At 36.7% G+C, this 25,755-nt stretch overlaps 2 protein-coding genes across 4 annotated transcripts in view; one reads left to right on the top strand and one right to left on the bottom strand.

The window, feature by feature from the left end:
* LOC104237263 (uncharacterized) overlaps positions 1-17,024 on the bottom strand; it is a 31,063-nt gene extending 14,039 nt beyond the window's left edge. The window contains exons 1-3 of one of the 3 annotated variants that reach the window (XM_009791365.2): positions 16,297-17,024; positions 13,668-13,899; positions 8,163-8,635 (exon numbers count right to left, since the gene is read on the bottom strand). In XM_009791365.2, the coding sequence (XP_009789667.2) occupies positions 8,596-8,635; positions 13,668-13,899; positions 16,297-16,900 (876 nt within the window). In that variant the 5' untranslated portion in view covers positions 16,901-17,024 and the 3' untranslated portion in view covers positions 8,163-8,595. Of the gene's footprint in view, positions 1-8,162; positions 8,636-13,667; positions 13,915-16,296 lie in introns of those variants that run through there. The other 2 variants (XM_070161882.1, XM_070161891.1) reach the window with 2 other exon arrangements.
* A 6,028-nt stretch (positions 17,025-23,052) lies between these two features.
* LOC138881560 (uncharacterized) lies at positions 23,053-23,544 on the top strand. Its single transcript, XM_070161795.1, has one exon. It carries the CDS (start codon positions 23,053-23,055, stop codon positions 23,542-23,544), a length of 492 nt encoding a protein of 163 aa, XP_070017896.1.
* Positions 23,545-25,755: the final 2,211 nt, after the last annotated feature.

Raw genomic sequence — 25,755 nt, 5'->3', positions numbered from 1 at the left:
TTTTACCTCCCGAATAGACCCTATTTTGAGAAGTTTGGTTACCTCGTCCTTGATGAATGCATGCTTAACCTCGGACTGGGGCCTTCTCTTTTGCTTTACCGGTCGGAACTTTGGGTCCAAGCTCAATCGATGGGTAGTAATCTCTGGTAGGATCCCTGTCATGTCAAGGTGGGACCAAGCAAAACAATCCATATTTTTTTTATAAGGAATTTAATGAGTTTTTCCTTGAGCTTAGGGGTTAACCCCGTGCACAGGTGTACCTTTCGATCGGGCAGATGTTCGATCAATATGATTTGTTCAAGCTCTTTGGCCGTTGATTTTGTTGCATCAGAATCATCGGGGATTATGAATGTTCGAGGTAACATATAATCATTATCCTAAAAAATTTCCTACTCCCCCGATCGGGACGAGGCCAGCGACTGTGATTGCTATTTGACTTGTTGCTTTCCCTTTGACTCCGACCCCTTTATTAATGAAAGCACCGATACCGGTACCACTTCGTTGATTGCAAACATTTCTCTGGAGGCGGGTTGTTCACCGTAAACCGTTTTGATTCCTTCGGAATGTTGGAAACTTCAGGACTTGATGATGTGTCAAGGGTACTACCCTCATGTTATGAATCCAGGGCCTCCCGAGTAATGTGTTGTACCTCATGTCACCTTCGATCACATGGAACTTCGTTTCTTGGATGGTACCGGCCACATTTACTAGCAAAATAATTTCCTCTTTGGTGGTTTCACTTGCCATAATGAAGCCGTTAAGTACCCGAGCTATGGGCACGATTTGATCTTGGAGGCCGAGTTGCCCTATGACCCTTGATCGAATAATATTTGCCGAGCTACCTGGATCAATCAACACACATTTAACTTGAATTTTATTCATAAGGATAGATATTACCAGTACATCGTTGTGAGGTTGTTCGATCCCTTCTGCATCCTCATCGTTGAAAGACAAAGTTTCTTCTAGTAGGTAGTCCCGAGTTCGCTATCCCTCGTGATATCACCTTGGTGAGTTTAAATATCGGTCCTTGAGGAATATCGAACCCACCAACGATCATGTGAATCACATGCTGCGGCTCTTCCTGCTCATTCTATCTGTTTGGATCTCTATTTTTGAAGTGATTCTTAGCTCGATCACTTAAGAATTCTCGAAGGTGACCCTCGTTGAATAAACGAGCTACCTCCTCCCTTAGCTGTCTGCAATCTTTGGTTTTGTGACCTTGGGTACCATGGTATTTGCATATCTGATTAGGTTTCCTTTGAGTTGGGTCTGTCTATAGGGGCTTGGTCCATCTAGTATCCTTGATCCATCCAATGGCTGATACAATACCCGATGCATCGATGCTGAAGTTGTATTCTGATAGTCGCGGTGCTTCCGTGGGCTCAACATGTTTATCGAAGCCATTTTACTCATGAGCCCTCGGGAGCTCTGTCCTCAATCATTCCTTCGATCATTTCGAACGAGTTTACAATCTGGGCCGCTGTTTCTACGATCTGCGCTGTATGGTTGATACTGATATCTGCTCGATCGGGGTCCTCTGTCGATGTCCCTTTAAATTCGGCTGATGGGCCTATGTGGGTAAACGGAACCGGAAGGGGTTCCCAATTGATCATCCTCGACCCTGATCTTCGATTGGTATCTATTATGTACATCGGCCTAGGATACAACTGGTATTCAATTAAACTCTGCTTTAGTTGTCGTGATGCTATCAAACTTCGTTCGTTCATACCTTGAGTAAAAGCTTGAACAATCCATTCATCTGTGATCGGGGGTAGGTCCATGCATTCCATCTAGAACCGAGATACGAATTCCCTTAGCATTTTGTTGTCCTTTTGTCTCACTTTGAAGAGGTCCGACTTCCTAGTCACAACCTTTATTGCTCCAGCGTGTGCTTTTACAAACGAATCTGCAAGCATGGCGAAGGAATCTATGGAATTGGGCAGCAAATTGTGGTACCATATTATCGCCCCTTTCGATAAAGTCTCTCCAAACTTTTTCAATAGAACAGATTCAATCTCATTGTCTTCTAAGTCATTCCTCTTTATTACGCATGTATAAGAAGTAAAATGCTCATTAGGGTCAGTGGTCCCATTGTATTTGGGAATTTATGGCATGTGGAATATTATTGGGATGGTCTTCGGAGCCGCACTTGGAGGGAGAGGCTTCTGCACGAACTTCTTCGAATCCAAACCCTTTAGAATCGGTGGTGCCCCTGGTATTTGGTCAAACCGGGAGTTGTATGTTTCTACCTTTTTTATCATTTGCCTCGATTTTCTATTCTCCTAATTCTATCCGTTTAGTGAGCTCCTCGAGCATATTCATAATGGCGGGGTCATTCCCCGATTCATTGGCGTTCAATTTCTCAGGTACATGTTCGGCTCTATGAACAACTTCTTGTGATATTTGGAGCTCAATTCTGCTCGGTGCTCGCTTCTGATTTTGAAGTTGCGCTATCGCAGCTTGTTGAGTCTGCAACATCTCAAATATCATTCGAAGGCTAATTGTTACATCTCGTGTTTTCGTACGTTAAAATCTTCGTCTTCAGTTAATTGACGTAGACTCGGGGATGAGATTATCTTGAGGTTAACGTATTTACATTATTTATAACAAGCGATAAAGAAGTGTCATGAAGGATAAATGGGTACATGAATTAAAGAAAACGAGTTTCGTTGAAAGTGGCCAATTTGAGATAAAATATGGGTCGAGCGATAATACCCGATGATTATAAACTAGTACCATGCAAGGTACCATATGACCATAGTAGTATGTATAAAGTATATTAAAAATAAGTAAAATTTTGAGTAATTTGAGATAATTTTTAAATTATGCGTGTAATTGATTAATTACCGGGTAACATGATATTACCCAGTTAACTAATAAGAGGATAAAAATTTATAAAATATACCCATAAAAAATGTTGCACAAAGTCACCGTGACAAAAAATGACTCATTAGTCATTATTGCCATGTGGCTAGTTATGGAAGTGTAACTAAAAAGCAAGACTTAAAGATAAGTCTCACCAAAATAATGCTTGCTTATAAGCATTATCCATGGGCTATTATATCAGTCAATTCCTTAGTTAAAGTTCAGAAGCCATGTCTTTAGCTCAAAGGAAACGTTGAAGCAGAAGCAAATTTCGTTTCAAAAGAAAAGCTTCGTTCAAAAGCAATTTCGTCCAGAATTTCAACGAATTCAAAGCCAAATTTTGTTTATAATTTTTTAAGAAGCAAGAACAATTTCGTTCAAGGATTCAGAAAGCCGATTTTTTGTGTTCTAAGTTCAATCAACGAAGATTCTCCAACGGAATATTTTACGGAGTTTTCCCTACTTCAGGTATGTTAAGGCTATACCTTCTTCCTTTTGGCATGGTCCAAATTATACTGAAAAAACGAGCAAACGCATAGTTTCCATAAATTACTCTATTTATAGAGATACTAGGGGTGTCTATATTCCTGATTCCCCATGAGAATTATTATTATCTTCTGTTCATGGGTCCCAGAATAATACGCAGTTGAAATTTTTTTATCCTGAAGGAATATTGAGATTTTTACGTATTTTTCATGCATTTCACCCATTTATATGTAGGCAGCTCAGATACCAGGGCTCGGTCACATTCCCTCCCTTTCCTTAAGTGTAGTCCGTCCAAGTAATGGTCGGGTCAAAAACACGTCTAGTCGTTCTTTGTCGGAAAACTCTTCGTGTTTCCAGTCAAAGAGGGGCAGCTGTAAGCACGTGATTTTTGACCCTCCCCGAGAATTTTCACATTTTTAGCGTGAATATGTGAAATTGGGTCCAATATAGTCATTTTAACTATTTTACTTTATTTCGTTGCAAAAAGAAAAATCACAAAAAATATATATATAATTTTAGTTTATGTATTTCTCATAAACTTGAAAAATACAAAAAAATTGTACTTTATTTTGGTACTTTATATAAATTCGAAAATTACAAAAAATATAGTTCTATTAATGTTTGCAGTCATTATAATTTTGAAAAATACAAAAAATATTACTTCATATTTTTGTCTTTATTAAAAAACGAAAATTACAAAAAAATAGTTTTATTAATATTTTATAGTTATTTTTAACTTTGAAAAATACAAAAAATATTACTTCATATTTTATCTTAATATTTACGAAAATTACAAAAAAATAGTTTTATTAATATTCTATAGTCATTTTAACTTTGAAAATACAAAAAATATTGCTTCATATTTTATCTTAATATTTAAAAAACGAAAATTACAAAAATAGTTTTATTAATATTTTGTAGCTATTTTAAATCTTGAAAAAATATTTAAAAAGATATAGTTTTGTTTGAATACTAGTCTTATTTTTGGTAGTTATTTTGCTTACATAGGACTAGTTAAGCAACGTGTTCCTATTTCTCGGGTCCGGGCAAAAGAATAATATTCGGGTTCAAACTACCCGGTTTTAGGCCTAATTTCGGACCTAACCCATAATAAACCGTGTCCAGGACACATGGGGAACCCCACCACGCGTGGGGAACATATGCCTTGAACCCCACCACGCGTGGGCTCATTTTTTGGGGCAAACCCATTACAAAAACACGGACAGAATTTGAAAAGAGGGGGGACCAACGAAAAGGGACTTGGGAAAAAATTAGAAAAAAGAACGGACTTTAAAAATTTTGGAAAGGAGACTACTGTGGAGGCTTCTTCTTCAAGAAGAAGAAGAAGCAAATACCCAGCGAAAAAAACCTACGGAAAAACCAGTCCAAACTCTCTGGCTCACCACCGTCCAAAGACCATCGCCCAAACACCATTAACGGCCTCACGACCACCACAAAACCATCACCAAACACCACCCCATCATCCTCCTCAACGCCTAACAAACCCTACTGTAAAACCAACAAAAAACGGGACCAAACGAGTTCCCTCCATCCCTTCCGACACCCTCACGGACCAACTCCTCCATCGCCCATAACCACCACCGTCCAAACGAACGCCGGAAAGCACGACAAGTCAGTCCCTCACCCCGTCGTAACTAAAACCAGTCGCGACAGTGACGACCATCGCCTTCCTCCTCCTTGAATCCGCCATTGTTGCCGTTGCGAGCTCCCTCCGTCGACCACTGCCTCCCGTCACCACCCAACACCACGACCAACAGTTTCCCCCCCGTCGTCAACCTCCAGAACCAGTCCGCCATTTTCAGTCCAACGTCGTCAACCTCCAGAACCAGTCCGCCATTTTCAGTCCAACGTCGTCAACCTCCAAGCAGTCGTAGCTGCGTTTCCGAGCAACGGTAGGTTGCTTCGATCCTGCTTGGCCGAGTTTTCTGTTTTCCGTAGAGGTCGACTTTGGTTCGTCGAGGTCCGGTACGTCGAGGTGCTGTCCGAGGTTCCGTCGTTGTTCTTCGGTCAGAGAGGTCCGGCTTGAGTTCCGTCGGAATCGTGTTTGTCGTTCTGAGTTTGTCGAGGTGCAAAGGTTAGTAAACCTCGATGTATTAGATAAATAAACTTTACGTTGAATGTTTGAGATGCAATATAAAAATTGGTATGGAAATTTTTTGCCTATGTTTCATTGTATGCATTTTTGCTCATTTTGCGTTATGTGATTCTTGTTTGTTTGATGTCATGTAATTAAGTTTGACTAGTTGTTCTATGACACAAGTTTGACGTTAATTTGCTCGTCCTTTACTTCGCTTAGTTCATTCAAATTTTTTTTATTATTAGTACATGTTATTACTACTCCCGAAATACTCATTCGCTAAAACTCTTTTTATTAAACTTCTAACAAGTTATGAGATTTTAGTTGTAAAGAAGCTGTAAGGTTTAGTATGGTTAAAAGCGTAAAAATGGCATCCCTTTAAAAATATATAAAAAAAATAATAAATAATAATAAAAATAAAAATAAAAAAGAGACGAGCTTCGCTAAATAAAAATGTACAAATTGCGGAGCCCTCGCAAAATATATGTATTAAATACTTAGATTCCGGGATGGGTCGTTTAGCAAATTTCACGGCCCTACCCAAAAATAATAATGCGCTAGTTGCTTTAGGCGCGCCTTTAATAATGTTATCTCCCTAAACTCGGGTGCACATTTATGTGACCCAAATCCAAATCTCAACGAAATCGAAATGTGTCTCTAATCACGGGTACATTGACTGTGACGTGGTATGAGATGCATTTCCATGACGTTGCAAATTCCTTTTAAAAAATAAGAATGAGATGAGCCTCGCCGAATAAAAACACAAATTGCGGAGCCCTCAGTAAATACTTGTTTAAAATTACTTAGAATTCAGGAGGTTCGTGTAGCGAATTTCACGACCTCCGCGAAATAATAACGCGATAGTCTCTTTAGGCGCGTGTTTAATAATTTACTTTCTTAAGCTCGGGTGCGCATTTCATGCGACCCAAATCCAAATCTCAAAACATCAAATAAAATGCGTTCCGGATTGTGGGTGCATTTCATGTGACGCAGTCCAAAGACGTGTTTTAAGCGATGTTCACATTCTTGTAAAAACAATAATAATAAAGCGGTTAAAAGTTAAAATTTGCACATAAGTTCATACTTGTATAAAATCAGATAATCAAGCCGAATATAACAATTGAGCGACCGTGCTAGAACCACGGAACTCGGGAATGCCTAACACCTTCTCCCGGGTTAACAGAATTCCTTATCCGGATTTCTGGTACGCAGACTGTAATATGGAGTCATTCATTTCCTCGATTCGGGATTAAAATTGGTGACTTGGGACACCCTAAATCTCCCAAGTGGCGACTCTGAAATAAATAAACAAATCCTGTTTCGATTGTCCTTTAATTGGAAAAAACTCTCTTGCGCCCCCTGGGGCGCGGAAAAAGGAGGTGTGACAGGATGCCCTTAGTGGCTTGATGATATAATGTACACTCATACCTATGCATGGCACGACATTTATTCGCACGTGCATGACATTATAAATGTTTTAGAATTTACAAAGTTATTCAGATTTAAAGACGTGTTTCTATATTTCATGTTTCATCTATGTCTTTTATGTACAAATTTTCATGCCTTACATACTCAGTACATTTTTCGTACTGACACCCTATTTCACGGAGTCTGCGTTTCATGCCCGCAGGTGCAGGTAGGCAAGCTGACGGTTCCCCTTTCTAGGATCCCTGATCAGCGAGAGTTGGCGTGCTCCACTCGATCTGGAGCTGCTTTTGATTTTGATACGATATGTTTATATATATGGGTATGACGTGGCTCAGTCCCGTCATTATACAGTTATATTTCCATTAGAGGTCTGTAGACAGTATGTCTAGTTGGGTTGTATATGGCCTTGTCGGCTTTCAGTTTTGGATGTATAGTTGTCTATAGCAGCCTTGCCGGCTCGCCCACTGTATTCTACATGTATACGTACATATGCCTTATTGGTAGGTCTCCTTCATGTATGTTATTTTCGTAATTCAGCAAATATTATTCAGGTTCATATCTTAGACGCATGTTTAGGGGTGTTTGACAGGCAGGACTCAGGCACCCGTCGCGGCCCATCGGTTTGGGTCGTGACACTAATTCCGCCTTCTTCACCGCTTTGTGTGTTCTGATCGGCTGCTCGAGCATCTCTGCGGACGCTATTTTCAGGGTCGACGCCCAAATTCCCATTAATGGCAATGTGGGAGCTGACATCGACTGGGTCTACGGCCGGTGGTCCATCGGGGTTGACTGGAGGTACTCCGTTTCTCGGGGCAGCTATATTTTCGTTCTCGGCATGAAGATCAAGGCCGTTGTCTGTGTGAGTGGGTGCTACTTGAGAGTTTGACATGTTGATTCCTAAAATCAAAGACATTTACGAGAACATGTGTAAAACAATGTGTGTTATGCGAATTAATACCAGGCAATCACTATTATCCTTAACCCCACCGTGGGCGCCAAACTGTTTACCCTAAAAATTGGATAACAATTAACTTATAATGTGGTTTTAAGGATACATGATTTCACCAAATACCAATTGATGAATATGAAGATTAATAATGGAAATTGACAATAAGATAAAGCAAACTAGTGTTTAAATGGAATTCAGCCCTCGAGCTTGAATACCCGATTGGTGCAAGAGCAGTTAAAAATATAAGCAAGCTGATGAACAAGAATATAAGCGAGAGAGAAAGTGTTATATTGCTTTGATATGTGTGAACAATGTCCTACAAATAATTGGAACTCCTCTTTATATAGTAGAAGAATCCTAATTGTGGTATAATTCTAATTACAGAAGGAAATCCCACGATTAGCTAATTAACCGTCCTTGATTTGATCCGTTCCGAGATTTTCGCCATGATCTTCGACCAGTCACGGATATCTCGCCTTTCCGTTATTACGCTACCTTCGATCTCGCTCGACGTCTGTCTCATTTGATCTCAATCACCACCAGCCTCGATCTTGATAGGTACCCCAAATCTCGAACTCGGTACTTTGTCCTTGCCTCGGTCCAATCTATTACGGGATCGATATTCGATCCTTTACACTGGTCTCGATAAATCAGTAAAATGGGGCTCATCCGTATACAGCTTTTGTACAACTTTATAGATAAACCTTCTTCTCCTTGTCGTAAACTATAGTTTCTTTATTTCTTTCTTTCGCCTACATTAAATAGTCCTTCAAAGGAATGATACACAGAAACTTCTCTTTTCTTCCTGGCTTAAGAAAAGTCTTTTAGAAGTAACGTTTAAAAAAAAAAAGGATGAATGACATGTTTGTTTTGAAGCATTAAAATTTCTTGTAATTACAGACACATACTTTTATTTGATGAATGTAAATTATCACTTTAATGAAAATCTATTTTATCTAATATTTTGTGATATTTTTATACATGAGATAATATGCAAAGATGAACTAACGACAAATAACTGGTTTAATAAAAATATTCAAGTAACTCGAGAAAGAACTATTTGAGAAACCAACACTAATAGTATTCCCAGAAAGGAGCATCTTTATGCCACTAATATGTTTATTTAATCTAGTGATAAATTTGAGACGCTTAACAGTTTGTTTGGATGGTTGTTACATATCGTTTCATAATGTATCGTATCATACTATATTGTATTGTGTTGTTTAATGAATGATGATAGGCTATAATTACGTATTTTAGTCGCTTATTACACTCAAATTTACTGCACTTTAATTGAGTTTGCGCTTGAATCGCTAGTGTTTTGCACTAACGGTGTGTTTTATGCCTTGTAGGAGTGATTCCGAGCTATATAGATGTTATGGAATGAATTCAAGTGATTTGGAACTTTAAAGTCTGAGTAAAATCCCAAGGAATTAAGTCGGGATCGTATTCAGGGATCAACGGATGATAGAGCAACAAAACGAAGAATCGAGTAGGCATATTGCGCACTGTCTAGTAAAATGCATATAACTTTTTTCTCAGAACTCCATTTGGGATCCACAATATATGGTTGGAAAACTAACTCAAAGGGCTACAACTTTCATGTTTTACGTTTTCCCAAATTCCAAACGGAACAGGGTGAAAAACTTGGTCGAAACCGCAACCGCGGACCTGAGGCGGGCTGAGGCAGTATACCTGCCATATACCGCGGTCGGACCGCGGCCGCGGCAGTCCAGACGTGAAATATTGTCCTTTTTCGCGTAGGAGAAGGTATAATTGTTTGGGCCCGACCCTACTTGGTATATATACATGAAAAAACGGTATTTTAAAGGGGTAGGACATACTTTTGACGCAGATTCGACCTAAGGAAGCAGAGATACAATAGGAGCAAGGCGGAGAATTCTTCTACGAGTTTTTCCTTCCTCTTCCTATTTTTCATTGTTGGTTATGACTTTTAGTATTGTAGTTTTACATACTATTATGAATAGCTAATTTGTTATCTAGGATTTTGATGGAACCTGTTGTAGGATAAAATCTTGTTATGTTTATATATAATTGAGCCGTAGTATTTTCTCTATTTGTTCAACTATATTATTCTTGTGGTTGATTGAAGGGCCCTCAATTAGCTGTGCCTATTTAGTATGTATTACTCGGGAGAGAGTGCATATTTAGGTAGTTGTTGAACAACATCACTCCCAACGTATGTGAGCAATCAATAACCAAGGGTTTAAAGGTGGGATTAGGGATAACGAAACCTTGGGTGCGATCTAAGTGAGTTGTAATCAAAGCCAGCTAGCGTAACTCGAGAGAGTATGTCTAGTAAATTGTCGTAATTACTCGGGAGAGAATTACAACACGCAGAGCGCTCATGATCGGTAGAGAATACTTAGGCGAAATTATAGAAGACATAGCAGGAAGGATTCCGACAACTGGGGAAATCATAACTCTAGACCTCCTTAATCTTGTCTCTAACCCTTAGTATATGTAGTTGTTAATTTATTATTTTAATTTGTTAGTTAATTAGTTAAACACAAGAATCTTAATATCTATAAGTTAGGAACTGTTCAAGCTTGTCTTCTTGGTGATACTGAACAATTGTAGCTAGGCCTTAGTTCTCTGTGGGATTCGACTCCGGACTTGTAAACCATATTATATTTGCAACGACCGCTTAGTCCTTTTTATAAGGCATAGTTAGGCGTGATCAATGAATATAACATTTGGATAGATTGTGTCGTTTGGCATCGTTTCATGATATCACGCACCAGCAATATGAAAAATAAACTTGCAATATTATAAAAAAAAATATATGATACGGTGTAAAATTACTATAAAAAGGTAAGGTAAATGATAAAATGAAATTATTTAATAATAATGAAGGGTGAGATTGAGAGAAAAGGACAAGGTAACAACGCGACCATATCAAATCGATCGTTACATAAAGTGACACATTTCGACATTACGTAACAATGGATTAACAGTCAAAACAAACATCGCATTTAAATTAACAATACGATACATTACAATATGTAACAACCATCCAAACAAGCGATAAGATAACACCAACAGTTCATATTGCATTGTATCATTTATCAATAATCAATAAATAGATAAACACAACAATTCCATTTAAATTTATATCATTTATGTGATTTTAACACTACAATACAATCTATTTTAAATAAACAATCAAAACAAACGTTGTTTTAGAATAAAAATACAATACGATATAACGAGTAACAACCATCCAAACAAGTTGTAAGGCAAGCTTCATGACAAACCGCTTTTTAATTTAGCCTCCAACATTCTGTGAGTTGGTATACATCGACTTAGTAAAATTATTTGTTATTTCACCATTGATTCGGTATAAGATAACTACCTTAAATTAGGCAATTCCTACATAACAATTGATGTATTACAATTCACCACATAATAATTAATGCAGTTTTATTCGCGGTCATCTGTAACTGCATTATCATTAATAGTGTAATCTCCACTTAGGTAGACCATAAACAACCCCTAATAGTGTAATCTCAATTAATTTGCAGGACTTGGTAGACTCATAATTGCTCGTTTGGTATGAGGGATAAGAAATAATTAATCCCAGAATTAAATTTAAGAAGAATTTATCTCATGTTTGATTGAGAGAAAATTGCGGTATTAGCATCCCAGGATTGTAGTATTTTTTTATCCCCGTAGAAAGATGGAATAACTAATTCCGGAATCTAACTCTACCTTTTTTAGTAGTATAAATTATCATGGGAACACCATGACCAAAGAAAACTGGAAAGTACATTTTGTTCAAGTCCCCAACAGGGTTCTTTGATTAAATAAAAAGAAATATTCATTGTTCCGACTGTCCAAAATATCTGCCAGATATTGTGACCAACATATTAAGCATAATAACTTCATCATCGAGTTTGGACTTGTCTAAATGTGCATTGGTTCAATTCGCTCTAAACAGAGTTAGTGACAAATTCAGTACATCTTTTTACATGCTAAGGGCTAAGGGCTACTTTGCCTCAATAGGATTAGTAAGGTAAGGTTTAGCCCGGTTAATGTTGCCTTGGTCCTATGCCTTTGGAAAATATCCACACGGCTATGAGATTATACGCCCTCGTGAGACTTTGCCAGCAGCTACCCCATGAATCCTTTACATGAGGCTGCCATCATAAGGCATTGTGAGGCGCAGAAGAGTGATTATATAGCCAAGACATATGGGTAACAATACAGGTGCTATTGTACCCCTTATTTGTACTCTTCCTAATTGTTGTATTTTTCTTTTCTTTTATTAATAAAAAACTAGCCCTAGGCACTTGCCTAGCGGATTGCCAAAAAAAAAAAACCTTCTATATGCGATTATTCAATTAAAGGTGTTTTTGTTAATAGCACTTGTATATCCTTGTATATGTGGTACCAAACTTATTTAATACCAATTTCATGTTACCTTTTTAAAAAAGAAAATGCTTATATCAATGACACTTTACCATTTGAAATAAAATTGATTTATCACCACCATCTCAAAAGAAATCAACTTACTTTTATAAGTGATTCCAAAGTTATGACTCGATTTGTTAGAACTTCAGTACATCAACAATGTTATTGAGTAGGTGTGTCAAGTAGCGGCCTGTGCTATACTTGGGTGGGGTTAAAATAGGTTGAATCAATAAACAGGTTGAGTCATAACCCGGACACAGTTTGCTTAGGTCAAAGATGGGAAGGTCAATTTGCCTAAACATAGATCACAACCCAACCCACCCAACTCAAAATCATTTTTCATTAATTTATTTCTTCTTTTATAATTTATTTAATTACCAAACTAAACTAATAGATGTTGTTTCTTTTATTTACTTTGACTATATCAAACAGATCAAACCCAAAATAACTTATTTTTCTTTGTAAATTTTTATGGATCAATTTGTTATTAGAGCTAAAAGATCAATAGGAACTTAACAAAAGCAGAAGACCGAGAAGCATTTGAAGAGTATAAGAGAGCTAAGAGCAACAACAACAACAACAACAATAACCCAGTGCAATCCCACAAGTGAGGTCTGGGGTAATATGTACGCAGACCTTACCTCTACCCCGAGGGGCAGAGAGGCTGTTTCCAGGAGACCCTCGGCTCAAAGAGGCAACAAGAGACACTATATTAGTACTATCAATAGACTCATAATAAAACAACATAAAATATCATAAAATCCATAACATAACATAAATACCATAAAATAACAAAGTAACAGCAATATAAGAGAGCTAAGAGCGAAGCTGCAAAAACTATTAGTAAAGCTCGAGAGGAAGCCCTAAATGGCTTGTACCAAAACTAGGGACATGAGAAAGGGAGAAAGAAATGTTTAAAATAGTAAGATTAAGAGAGAAAAGGAGTAAGGATTTAAACCGGCTGAAGTGTATCAAGGACGATGCTCAACTAGTGTTGACAGGAGATAATGAGATCAAGGAGAAATTGATTAGGCTATTTTTGTCAATTATTCAACTCGAACAATGAGAATTACAAATCTCCATACATCACCCTTTAGCTACACTCTTAGAATTAGGCCGTCAAATGTAAAGGATGCCATGAAAAAAATGAGCATTAGAAAAGTCTCCAAACAGTATCCTTATAGAGGGTTGGAAGTATCTTGGAGAGGTTTGAGTAGGATGGATTACCATGTTATTTAATGCTATACCAAGTTATTCCTCTACATTTTTTTATGAGAAGGGTAGAGGCTTCAAGCACAAGTTATCATCCCAGAACTACTATAAAGCCTTTATTTTATTTTTGTAGCATCCATAATAACATGGATAGTTTAAGAGCAACCCTTTTAGACACGAATAGAAAAGTGGTACCTGACACGCCTAAGATACTCAAGCCCATCTTCAGGAGGACCAGAATCAAAGTCAGGCTCGCCTGTAAGTATAAAGGCAGGTCTTTGGATGCTGCTATAATCATCATTGCTATCATCACTTTCTTCATAAGCATTGCTTTCTCCCTCATAAGAGATGCCATCATCCCTACTGAGAGGAAACGCCGAAGGAGAATTTCTAGTGTCTATACTCCCTTCTTGAACATCCAAGTGCCCTGAATGGTCATTACCTGAAAGGTGTAAATGATTACTCACGTACACTTAGCAACGTCTAATACAGATGTCTGAGCAAATCCAGAAAATCAACTAATATATCATCCTCAAGCAAATTTCAGGTTGAGATGTTTATTCACTTCAAATGCAAATGAAATTTATCAATTCAGTCACTTTACTACTGCAAGTAGACCATACAATTACATCAGCAATCCATCCAGTGTACTACATTCTATTACATGAACAGTATACGTAAACACATCATCTCTCTCTCTAACACTGTATCAGTGTTTCATTTACAAGAGCTATCTATCTACAATCAGATTCATCATTGTGGTAAGATATGAGCAAATAAGAAATCAATGCTCATCCCAAACACTTTTCTGTACAGCAGAGGTATTGGACAATGGTTAGAAATGCTCTTCCCGACAGCCCTTCATCTCGAACAGGGTACAATAGTAAAGACCTAATGCCTAGGTAAACACAAAGTGTTTTGCAGATTCATATATGCCATGCCTCTTTGAGTATAAACTTTCATATGTTTTCCTCGTTCTTTTGCAGCCAAAACACCTGTGCCAACAGAAATTTGGAAACCCATCAAACTGACACAACCACAACAGAATGTGTAGAGAAGAAAACAATACATAAAGGCAAGATATAGAGTAAAAACTTTGACATGAAATGTGTAGCTTGTCAAAATGCCAAGAGTTATAATCTACAATATAACCCAAGTTACATCTAAACTTTCATTTGCATGAAAATGGGGAAGGTCAATGATAGGGTCCGCTGTTGGAACACAATTCTCCACTACAATAGTTGTGTCCTCCTCCTCCTCCCCCCCTCCCCCCCCCTATTTTTGGGTGAAAGAAGCACTCTTTGAATCCTCTTTTACCAAAAGTGTTAAACAGATTTAACAAAAAAAAAAACTTAATGTAAAGAGAGGCATTTGAGATTTTACTTTTTATTCTTTGGCGTTCTCAGATATATCCAGTAATAGTGCCAGCAAGGAATGATAGAAAAGATAAAACCCTGACCTTAAACAATAAGCAACTAACAATTTTAGAAGGTGAAGATCAAACAGCTTCTGAAACTAATATTCACTTTGCACACAGGCTTATATGTTTAGCAGACAGAGAGAGTGAGAGGTCGTTTCTGATAGCGACCATGTATGGGTGTGTGCATATATATTATATGTATATGTATAAAGAAGTCAAGCATCAACCACAAAAACTAAAAAGGAAGGGTGAAAAGTAAAAAATAACTGTTAGTTTTTTTAAAATAAATAAGCGAAGTTTCACTGATGAAAACCAGCATTAAGAAAACGCCGGTCCAAAATACAGTCAAGGATTTACATGAATTGCAGTTTGCTGATGAAATCAAGTATGCCTTCAACTTCATTTACAATTGCCATCTTGCACCAAAAAGCTACCCAAGTTATGCAACTATGCTTAGGCTACTACTAATTACATTTTCAAATTTGCCTTCAAATATTCTAAGATTCCTTTCCCTTCGAAAACAAAACTTTAGTTAATTGCTTGTGCACTTCATAGAACTAACTGGGAAACAATGCACCCTCCAAGATACAAGGCACACATGGATATGCTGATTTTCTTAATCTTTTTAATCAATGTATTACCTAGAACTCTTACAGCATAGAACCACTGCATAACAGGCCATAGAGCACTCTGCTGAGCAACTTTTACAGATTCAGTTAATGAAATATCAGAATTTTTAGAAAAGCAAATCAATAAAGAGTAAAAAGATATTTTATGTAGCCAAAGAAGTTTTTGTATTCTCTTAGACAAACGACGATATTGTATAATTCTTCCAGTATCTTGATTTTGACTTGATACAAATTTGGGTATGGCATTCTCTTGTCTTTTTCTCATGTACTACTGGATCACCATACATATTTTTACATCTCTTTGATGCTTTTATTTTATATAGCTTTCTTATTTACCGATCAAAAACGAAAAGAGAAAATACAATACAACTTGAATTTGGCTGGCCTGCATGCTCGTACATTGATTTAAATAGAATGACCTCCCGCTTAACATTTGAACAACTTTAGAAAGAAACATCCAGAAGCAATAATCCAACAAGTCAATCTCTTAAAATGATACCACCATGCCAACAGATAATGAACACTATTTCACAAAGATTGAGAGGTTTAAATATTAAACCTTCAAATTAATTGACTAGGTAAACTTCACAGCATAATTATTTTTATCAGGCCCAACAAATTATCATGTAATCTTTACTGCCAGTTTCGGAAATATAGTAAATTATACTCTTAGAAACGCCAGGTATCAAAGAACAAACAACATTAGCCATTCAACTATTCAAACAACGCAGAAAAAGAAAATTCAGATAATACGAGTTGTCAGGGAATCACGCACCAGAAATCACAGGGGTATTTTCTTTTCCAAGGTGTCCACGAATGTGCTTTTGAGTATTAGACTGAAGGAGGCCATCGTACTCCTTTTTCACAGTATCATCAAGCCCACAGTACACCTCAACCCACTTTTTCCTCTGTTCTTCGATTCCAACAAACCTCAAATTTTCCAACTCCTTTCTACGATAAACCATTTTCTCTTCTCCTCCTTTCCTTTTACAGCCATCAGAAATGAGCACATTTTTTTCTTTTGCTTTTCTTGCCACCATTTTCTCTCCATTCTCTTTTTCTACTTGATGGTTTGCATTCTTTTTCTTCTTATTTGTTCTTGATTTGTATCTTTTATCAACTGTGCGACTTTTTCCACCTTGAGAGATATCAATCATTGCTGTATCATCAATTACTTCAATCTTTAGAGAACACCTAACAGACCCATCATCTGTTGTATCTTTGGGCGGCACATGGGTATTGTCTTTGACTTCAAATTCTTGAGTATCCACATTGAGCTTCTCAGAAATGCCTGTCATCTTTACAGAGTTGGCCTTCTCAGTGAAAGAAAGGGTTTCTTTGGAAGCAAAAACAGCATGAGATTCGAAACCGTCAGCCATGATGATGATTATTCACATTCAGGAGAGGGAGAGAAAGCGGTAAATTGGAGCCAAGGGGTTTGGGGTTTTTTGGCATTTGGAGGAGTTTTGTAGCATTTTCTACCCGCGATGGCGTAGAAACTTTTGTGAGAATCACAAATGTATGCTCAAGTGCAGTTTGGTCCTCTATGTATTAGTTTATTACCTTGCACGCAACAAATTCTATATGTTTGCAAAAAAGGAACACTTTTGAACCAAGCCTAAACTAAAACTTAAGGGGTCATGGGTCACAATATATAAACTTTAGGGGTCACGGGTCACAATATATAAACTTTATATTGCATTACAGATTAATTGTGGGGCATTTGCATCTATACTCATTTTTTGGATCACGTTTTAACTTGTACCCGCTTTACAAAAAAAAATTGCAGGCGTACCCAATTTTTTTTACGTAACTTCGGCATACGGGCCTGAAGTAGCAAAGGCAATCACGCAAAACTTCAACATTCTAGTAGACGGGCCTAAAGTAGCAAAAATTGTTGAACCAGACGTGCTTAAGTTTTTGTTTGTAATTATTGAACTTAAGCATTCTAGTAGCTGAAGTTTTGTTCTCTATTTGCTGAAGTTTTTGTTTGTAATTGCTGAACTTCAGCACGTTTTAGCTGAAGTTTTTTACGTAAACTTAGCGTTGGCTAAAGTTTTTGTTTGTAAATTGCTGAACTTAAGCATTCTAGTAGCTGAAATTTTGTTCTCTATTTGCTGAAGTTTTTGTTTGTAATTGCTGAACTTCAGCACGTTTTAGCTGAAGTTTTTTACGTAAACTTAGCGTTGGCTAAAGTTTTTGTTTGTAAATTGCTGAACTTAAGCATTCTAGTAGCTGAAATTTTGTTCTCTATTTGCTGAAGTTTTTGTTTGTAATTGCTGAACTTCAGCACGTTTTAGCTGAAGTTTTTTACGTAAACTTAGCGTTGGCTAAAGTTTTTGTTTGTAAATTGCTGAACTTAAGCATTCTAGTAGCTGAAATTTTGTTCTCTATTTGCTGAAGTTTTTGTTTGTAATTGCTGAACTTTCAGCACGTTTTAGCTGAAGTTTTTTACGTAAACTTAGCGTTGGCTAAAGTTTTTGTTTGTAAATTGCTGAACTTAAGCATTCTAGTAGCTGAAATTTTGTTCTCTATTTGCTGAAGTTTTTGTTTGTAATTGCTGAACTTCAGCACGTTTTAGCTGAAGTTTTTTACGTAAACTTAGCGTTGGCTAAAGTTTTTGTTTGTAAATTGCTGAACTTAAGCATTCTAGTAGCTGAAATTTTGTTCTCTATTTGCTGAAGTTTTTGTTTGTAATTGCTGAACTTCAGCACGTTTTAGCTGAAGTTTTTTACGTAAACTTAGCGTTGGCTAAAGTTTTTGTTTGTAAATTGCTGAACTTAAGCATTCTAGTAGCTGAAATTTTGTTCTCTATTTGCTGAAGTTTTTGTTTGTAATTGCTGAACTTCAGCACGTTTTAGCTGAAGTTTTTTACGTAAACTTAGCGTTGGCTAAAGTTTTTGTTTGTAAATTACTGAACTTAAGCATTCTAGTAGCTGAAATTTTGTTCTCTATTTGCTGAAATTTTTGTTTGTAATTGCTGAACTTCAGCACGTTTTAGCTGAAGTTTTTTACGTAAACTTAGCGTTGGCTAAAGTTTTTGTTTGTAAATTGCTGAACTTAAGCATTCTAGTAGCTGAAATTTTGTTCTCTATTTGCTGAAGTTTTTGTTTGTAATTGCTGAACTTCAGCACGTTTTAGCTGAAGTTTTTTACGTAAACTTAGCGTTGGCTAAAGTTTTTGTTTGTAAATTGCTGAACTTAAGCATTCTAGTAGCTGAAATTTTGTTCTCTATTTGCTGAAGTTTTTGTTTGTAATTGCTGAACTTTAGCACGTTTTAGCTGAAGTTTTTTATGTAAACTTAGCGTTGGCTAAAGTTTTTGTTTGTAAATTGCTGAACTTAAGCATTCTAGTAGCTGAACTTTTGTTCTCTATTTGCTGAAGTTTTTGTTTGTAATTGCTGAACTTCAGCATGGTTTAGCTGAAGTTTTGTTCTATATTTGCTTGTGTACTTTCCGATTAAGAAAGGAACTTGCATCTTTCTATCACTTGAAGTTCTAAACGTTCTTTTTAGTTCTTCCTTCTATAATATGTTTTTGGCGTGGTCAGAACAATCAGAAAATAATTTTTTCTTTTGGAACATGAAGTTAATACAGATGGATTTTTTATCTTCTCTTTGTCAAATGTTTTGTTATGTTCTTTCTGTTTAATTTTGTGGCAATACGAGTTGAATTATGAACTACTTAGAATACTTAACAATTCTTCCCGTTTTAATGCAGTTCTGACTCTGCGGATGTTGAGGAACTTGAGAAGAAGTTGGCCTCTCTTCGAAGAATTTGAGGAAGAAGAAGAAAAAAAAAACGTTGGAGGAGAAGGAGGAGGAGAAAAAGGCTGAAATTGTTTAACAAGTGAGTACAAATTAAATTTTTTTTAAAAAATAGATACATCTTAAATGGGGGCGACCAAATAGGGCACCCCGTGCAATTTTTACATTAATTGTCTCTGTATCCAATCATTTACCAAAACACAAACTAAATTTCATCTTCTGCTTTAGGTATTTTTTTAAATGAATATAGTACTAGGTAAAGTATTTTGTGGCTAATTTTATTAGTAATAATACAAGTCTCTAATCTAAATGTAGAATATTCTACATTAATACAGTGCAAATAATATGAATTTGCAAAAATTAAATATTCTGTTTTCACCTTAAAATTTATAGGTCATTATAAGTAGGGATGGTAATGGGGGAGGGGGGAGTGTTTGATCTTATACAGAGCAGGGTGGGTTTGACCTTATGCAGGGTGGTTGCGGGTGCGAGGCAGGTTGAAATTGTTTTTTGAAAATCTAATGCGAGGTGGGACGGTTGCGATTTTCGACGGTTTCCCCGATGTTAGTATGTCCAAAGCAACGATTTCTCTTACTTCTATTTTTTGGCTTTTACTTTTCAGCTCCAACTTGCAAAGCATTTTCTTGTTTAATTTTACTTCTTTATTAATCATAAGAATAATTTATCAAACAGAAAATAAATTTAAAAAAAAAAGGATAATTTATCAAACATAAGATAAAAGAAACACACAGCAAACAGTAATACTTCTACATTATTTTCAAATGTAAGTACTACCTACAAAAATGCACAAATCTTATGAGACTCAGCATCATATTATTAATTATAAGAATATCGATGCTTCCGACAAGTAGAGTATAGAATAGCAGTTTTAAAAAGATATATTTAATATTGATTAAAATAATAAACTCCCTAATCAAATTACTACTTTTATGGGACATTATGCTAAAAGATATTTTCTAACAATATTAGTAGGAGACACCCATGATCCACCATCACATACATTTTTTTTTTGGGGTTTTAAAGACTAATTTATATTATAATAAAAAAGGTATTACAGGGAGCTGCGGCTCATGGGCAATATTACAAGAAGTTGTAAAACTAAAACTACTCGCACTATTGTGTTTAGTTACACTATGACTATTGGTACTACTAATACTAGTGGGTGAATGGTATGAGGAGATTCTGTTTGGGACATTGCTCGTAGATGGCATGTCCCACATATTACAAAAAGTGGGTAATTGTTCATATAATGCAACATGTGATATATATCTCATTCTTTGTGTTACATGGCCCTGTTGGTCTTGCATGAGGAGGTTGCTGATGAACGGTGGAGGATCTGCCAAAAAAGTGATGTTACTGCTCGATAATTGTAGTCCAAAAAGTGCAAGTCTATCTGCTACCATATTTTGCTTCCTATATATGTGGGTTACTGTTGGATTACTCAGCTGGCGGATCAGGAACCTGCAATCAGTTAACAAGAATGAGTAGTGTACAGTGTGTTTATTTAACATAGATATTGCATGTTGGGCATCCATCTGGATTTCCAAGGGTGTTAGGTTGTGGTGGACTGCTAATTGTAAACCACATAGTAATGCCATTAATTCTATATCTATTACATTGGATGCTTGATAGTTTCCCGCATAGCCCATTATCCAATCGCCTTTGTGATTTCGAAATAGCCCCCCAAAGCTTGCTTATGAAGTGATTATATGAAAGGCCTCATCCGTATTTAAGGTGATGATACGATTGTTGGGCGGTTTCCACTTTACATACATAGGTATTTTAAGGTGTTTATGAGCATGGGTGTTAGTTAAAAAAAGATGTTCCGCTGTTTGTTGAAGGATTAAGTTGGGTGATGGGAGGGTCCCAATGTGTTCAAAATAGTTTTTGTTTCGAGTATTCCACAAATGTCATAATGCAAAAGGGATCAGATGTTTTAGAGAAAAGTTGAGTGTGTGAAAATTACCCTTTTGATTAATAAGATATCTAAGCCAGTTGTGGTTAGGAATGTCGTGTGTGGTGACTGATTGAAATAAGATATTGGAGTTTTAGATTTTGCCAACAATGTGCTGCATGCACACATTTTAATAAGATGTGTGCAATAGTCTCTTCTTCCATGGGACAGTGTGGACAAATATTAAATTGGATAATTCCTAATTTATGTAAGTAATCTTTTGCATGGAGTCTATTATGACTAGTGAGCCAAAGGAAGTGCTTAATTTTTGGAATCGTTTGTAATTGCCAAATCCAACCACGATGATTATATTGTTAGGTGATTTAGTGAGCTCTTTATAACAGGAGTTGACAGTGACTTGACCCGTTTGTGTTAACCCTCATAATATATGATCTAGATTAGTGTTATAATTCGTGATGTAAGTGTTATTAATTAAGTGGATTATCTGTTGAGGTAATTAGAAGGATAGTAGTTGACTAGGACCACTGTTAATTTAGAGTACATTGGCTACTGTGAGAGTGTGTTCCTTATTATTTAAAGGGCCATAAATAAGGCTTCAAATATTCTTGTTCGGAGCAAGCCAATTATCAGTCCAAAAATTGACATGAGTACCCCGCGTGACACGCCATTTTAATCCTATTTGGTATATTTGCCAACCATGTATCATATGTTTCCATAGGGTGGAGGTCCTTGTAGGTATTGTTCTAGTGTTAATAAGATATTTAGAGAGTAATAAGGATGTCTAAGGTGGGTATGTTTGATGAAACAACCTCCAAGTCGTACTTGCTAGTAAGACATCGTTTTTTTGCCTAAGTTTTTGGATACTCAATCCACAATTTTCTTTAGAGGAAGTAACTGTTTTCCAATTTAAGAGGTGGAACTTTCTTTTTTGTGAGGTAGATCCCCATAAGAAAAAAGTCTAATAGCTTTCTAGTCTATTATTGATATGAGTAGGTAGGGATATAATTTGCATTACATGATTGGGAATGGTATTTAGAGTAGCTTTGATCAAAGTAGTACGACCATTCATTGTAAGATGGTTTGTTTTCCAACCCACAAACCTATTTTTGAATTATCTAAGATGAATTGATAATCCCTTTTTAATGTAAAAGAAGAATCTATGTTAAATTTCATTAAATTTGGCTAAGATCATGTTTTAGAGCTCAACTCCAAATAGATGGACTTAATTTCAAGAAGTGCAAGAAGTCCATGAAGCTCAAGATTGATTTCAAGAAGCCAAGATTCTTTCCTTCTTAAAATGAGACTTATTTTATTCCTTTTAGAATAAGGATTTTCCTTTTTAGTAGGATTCTAGTTTTTTTTCCTTGTAGAATATGGATTTTACTTTCCTTGTCTTTTAGTTATTTTATTTCCTTATTGGAATAGTAATTGTAGTCATCAAAGAAGAGATCTTAGTCCTAGGTTGATGAATTTATTACATCAATTTGGTATCAGAGCTATAACTCACATGTCAAAAGGTTGAGAAATCATAATGTCTAAGATTCAACCAAGAGGAAGATTCTTGGTTCAAGAAGATAGAAGAAACAAGACAACATGAATCTCTTTTCCACACTGGATGTACCTCCCATAGAAAAGTTTATTCGTTGATTATTGATCGTGGGAGTCACATAAATATTGTTTCTGAGGAGATGATTATTAAACTTGGTTTGTCAATCAAATTTCTTCCATATCCTTACCGCATCGATGTTTTAGAGGTAACTCGTCAATGCCTAGTATCTTTTTATATTGGTAAGATCTATAAATATCAGATTTGGTGTGACATAGTGAAGATGGATGCTTGTCACTTATTAATTGGAAGACCATGGGTGTGTGATAGGTGTTCTAAATATGATGAATACCTTAATACCTATTCTTTTATAAAGGATAAACGTAAGATTATTTTAGTACCATTGAATCCAGAAGAAATTGCTAAAAATCTTAAGCTCAATGATGATTCTTTTCTGACCAAATTACAAATAATTGGTCCAATCAATGGAGAAAAGCCTTTGAACGTTGGTCCAATCAAGAAGGAGGAGCATGAAGTAGATCTGCAAGTTGAAGATTTACTTCCGAAGTTTGATGATGATCCATTGGAGCATCCCACATATGAGATTAACGTTTCACCTAGTAGAGATTATCAACATAATATTGATTTGATTGTTGACTTTATCCTTCCAAACGAGGCAACAAATTGCATTAATCCTCATTCGAGGACGAGTCTTTCTCAACAAGGGGAGAATAATGTAAAAGAAGAATCTATGTTAAATTTCATTAAAATTTAGCCAAGATCATGTTTTAGAGCTCAAGTCCAAATAGATGGACTTAATTTCAAGAAGCGCAAGAAGTCCATGAAGCTAAAGATTAATTTCAAGAAGCCAAGATTCTTTCTTTCTTAAAAATAAGATTTATTTTATTCCTTTTAGAATAAGGATTTTCCTTTTTAGTAGGATTCTAGTTTCTTTTCCTTGTAGAATATGGATTTTACTTTTCTTGTCTTTAGTTATTTTATTTCCTTATTAGAATAGGAATTGTAGTCATCAAAGAAGAGACCCTAGGCCTATATAAATGTCACGACCCCAACTCCGGTCGTGATGGTGCCCAACACACTGTTAGGCAAGCCTGACCAACTAACAACCTCAATCCGTTTTCTTATTAAAAAAAATCATTATCAGCTAACACAGTTAAATTGCTAAATTACCCTAATAAGAGTTTAAGACAACGAGTTAAATATGCGGAAATTCAGATGATAATACTACTACATAGCCCATACAGATCTGGTGTCACAAGTCTCGAGCCTTTAGTACAAATTTAACAGCCTAGTACATAATCAGTCTAGGAAATGCGGATAAAATGAGAGGATAAAAGGGAGAGATCCGGGCTGCGTACGCCGTGTAGCTACCTCGATGCTCCCGGATATGAACTGATCGACTGAAACTAGTCACTCAGCCTCTGGAACAATTGGATCTGCATACAAGGTGCAGGGAGTAATGTGAGTACTCTAACCCAGTGAGTAATAAGCATAAATAATGATTGAGAATAAGAAATCACGGAAAACACAGAGTAATCTATAATGCGGCAGTTTAAACAAGTAATATGAAAGCAATAAACCAATGGAAACGAAATATGGTAATGCTACAACAAATAAGCAGTTAAGTGACAGACATATAAAGAAAATCAACACATAGAACGGTACCCTATAGTACCCGCTGCGGCGTGCAGCCTGATCCATATATTTCGCTGACGGTGCTCACTAGGGGTGTGCAGACTCCGGGAGGGCCCCCTTACGGCTCAAGCGCAATATCAAGCCATCTAGTGGTATCAAATCTGGGCCCTCGGCCTCATATCAATATCAGTATAACACTGCTGCGGCGCGCAACCCGATCCCATAGTATCCTCACATCTGGCCCTTGGCCGTACTCGGTCCAGAAATCATATAAACCTCTCGGGCATTAGTAAAACAGTAGTTCTCAGCCCAAAACATCAATTAATATATCATTTTAGTTTCAAAACTGAGTAAAAGTGGCTGAGTTGTAGAACCGTGGAAAACGGTACGACTGAGTTCAAGTAGTAAATCAAAACAGTGAGGAAATAGTGATAAAACTCCCCGGAGGGTTCAAATAGTTGGCACGAAGCCCAAATATGACAATCAGTCCAAATAATGATGATAACAAATAAGCTTTAATCAAATACGCGGTAAAAGCATCACTCAGGACGGAACAAATCACAATCCCCAATAGTAAATATCCTCACGCTCATCATCAAGCGCGTGTCTCACCTCAATATAGCATTACGATGTGCAAATCCGGGGTTTCAAACCCTCAGGACATCATTTACATTTATTACTCCCCTCGAACCGGCAAAACTCTAGCTCGCTATGCCTTTGCCCCTCGAATCGGCCTCCACGCGCGTCAAATATATTCAAAATCAGAACGCATACGTCACAATATGCTAAGGAAACAAAGCCCAAGTGAAAACAATCAAAAAATATCAAAAATTCCAAAATCAGCAAAACCCGAGCCCCGGGCCCACTTCTCGAAACTCAGAAACTTTCACATTATCGGGTTCTTATCCTTCCACGAGTCCATACATGTCAAGAGTTCTCAAATCCGACCTTAAATGGCCCTTCAAAACCCAATTTAAAAATCTCAAAATCCCAAGCCCTAGTTCTTCCATTTTTAGCTAAATTTCCATGAATTTCTAGGTTAATTTCACAATAGAATCACGTTTTACGCTCATAAATCTTACCTCCAATCACTTCTCCTCGAATCCCTCTTCAATTTCCCTCAAAGAGCTCTCAAAATACTCATTTACGGTGGAAAAATGGCTCAAAATCGCGGATGAAATGTTTAATAAACTCACTGCCCAGACTTAACCGCATCTGCGGTCATTTTTCCGCATCTGCGGAATTTCAATTACAGGGCCATCACAGCATCTGCGTTCCTCTCGCCGCTTCTGCGGCTCCGCAGGTGCAGTCCCCCTTCCGCATCTGTGGT

Source organism: Nicotiana sylvestris, chromosome 1 (genome assembly GCF_000393655.2).
Source record: "Nicotiana sylvestris chromosome 1, ASM39365v2, whole genome shotgun sequence".
In the NCBI taxonomy this organism is placed as follows: Eukaryota; Viridiplantae; Streptophyta; class Magnoliopsida; order Solanales; family Solanaceae; genus Nicotiana; species Nicotiana sylvestris.
This window is presented reverse-complemented; position numbering and strand designations above follow the sequence as displayed.

Bases quoted from the DNA above. Each gene is read 5' to 3' on its own strand.
- LOC138881560 (XM_070161795.1), top strand. From the start codon at position 23,053: ATGGATGCTTGTCACTTATTAATTGGAAGACCATGGGTGTGTGATAGG.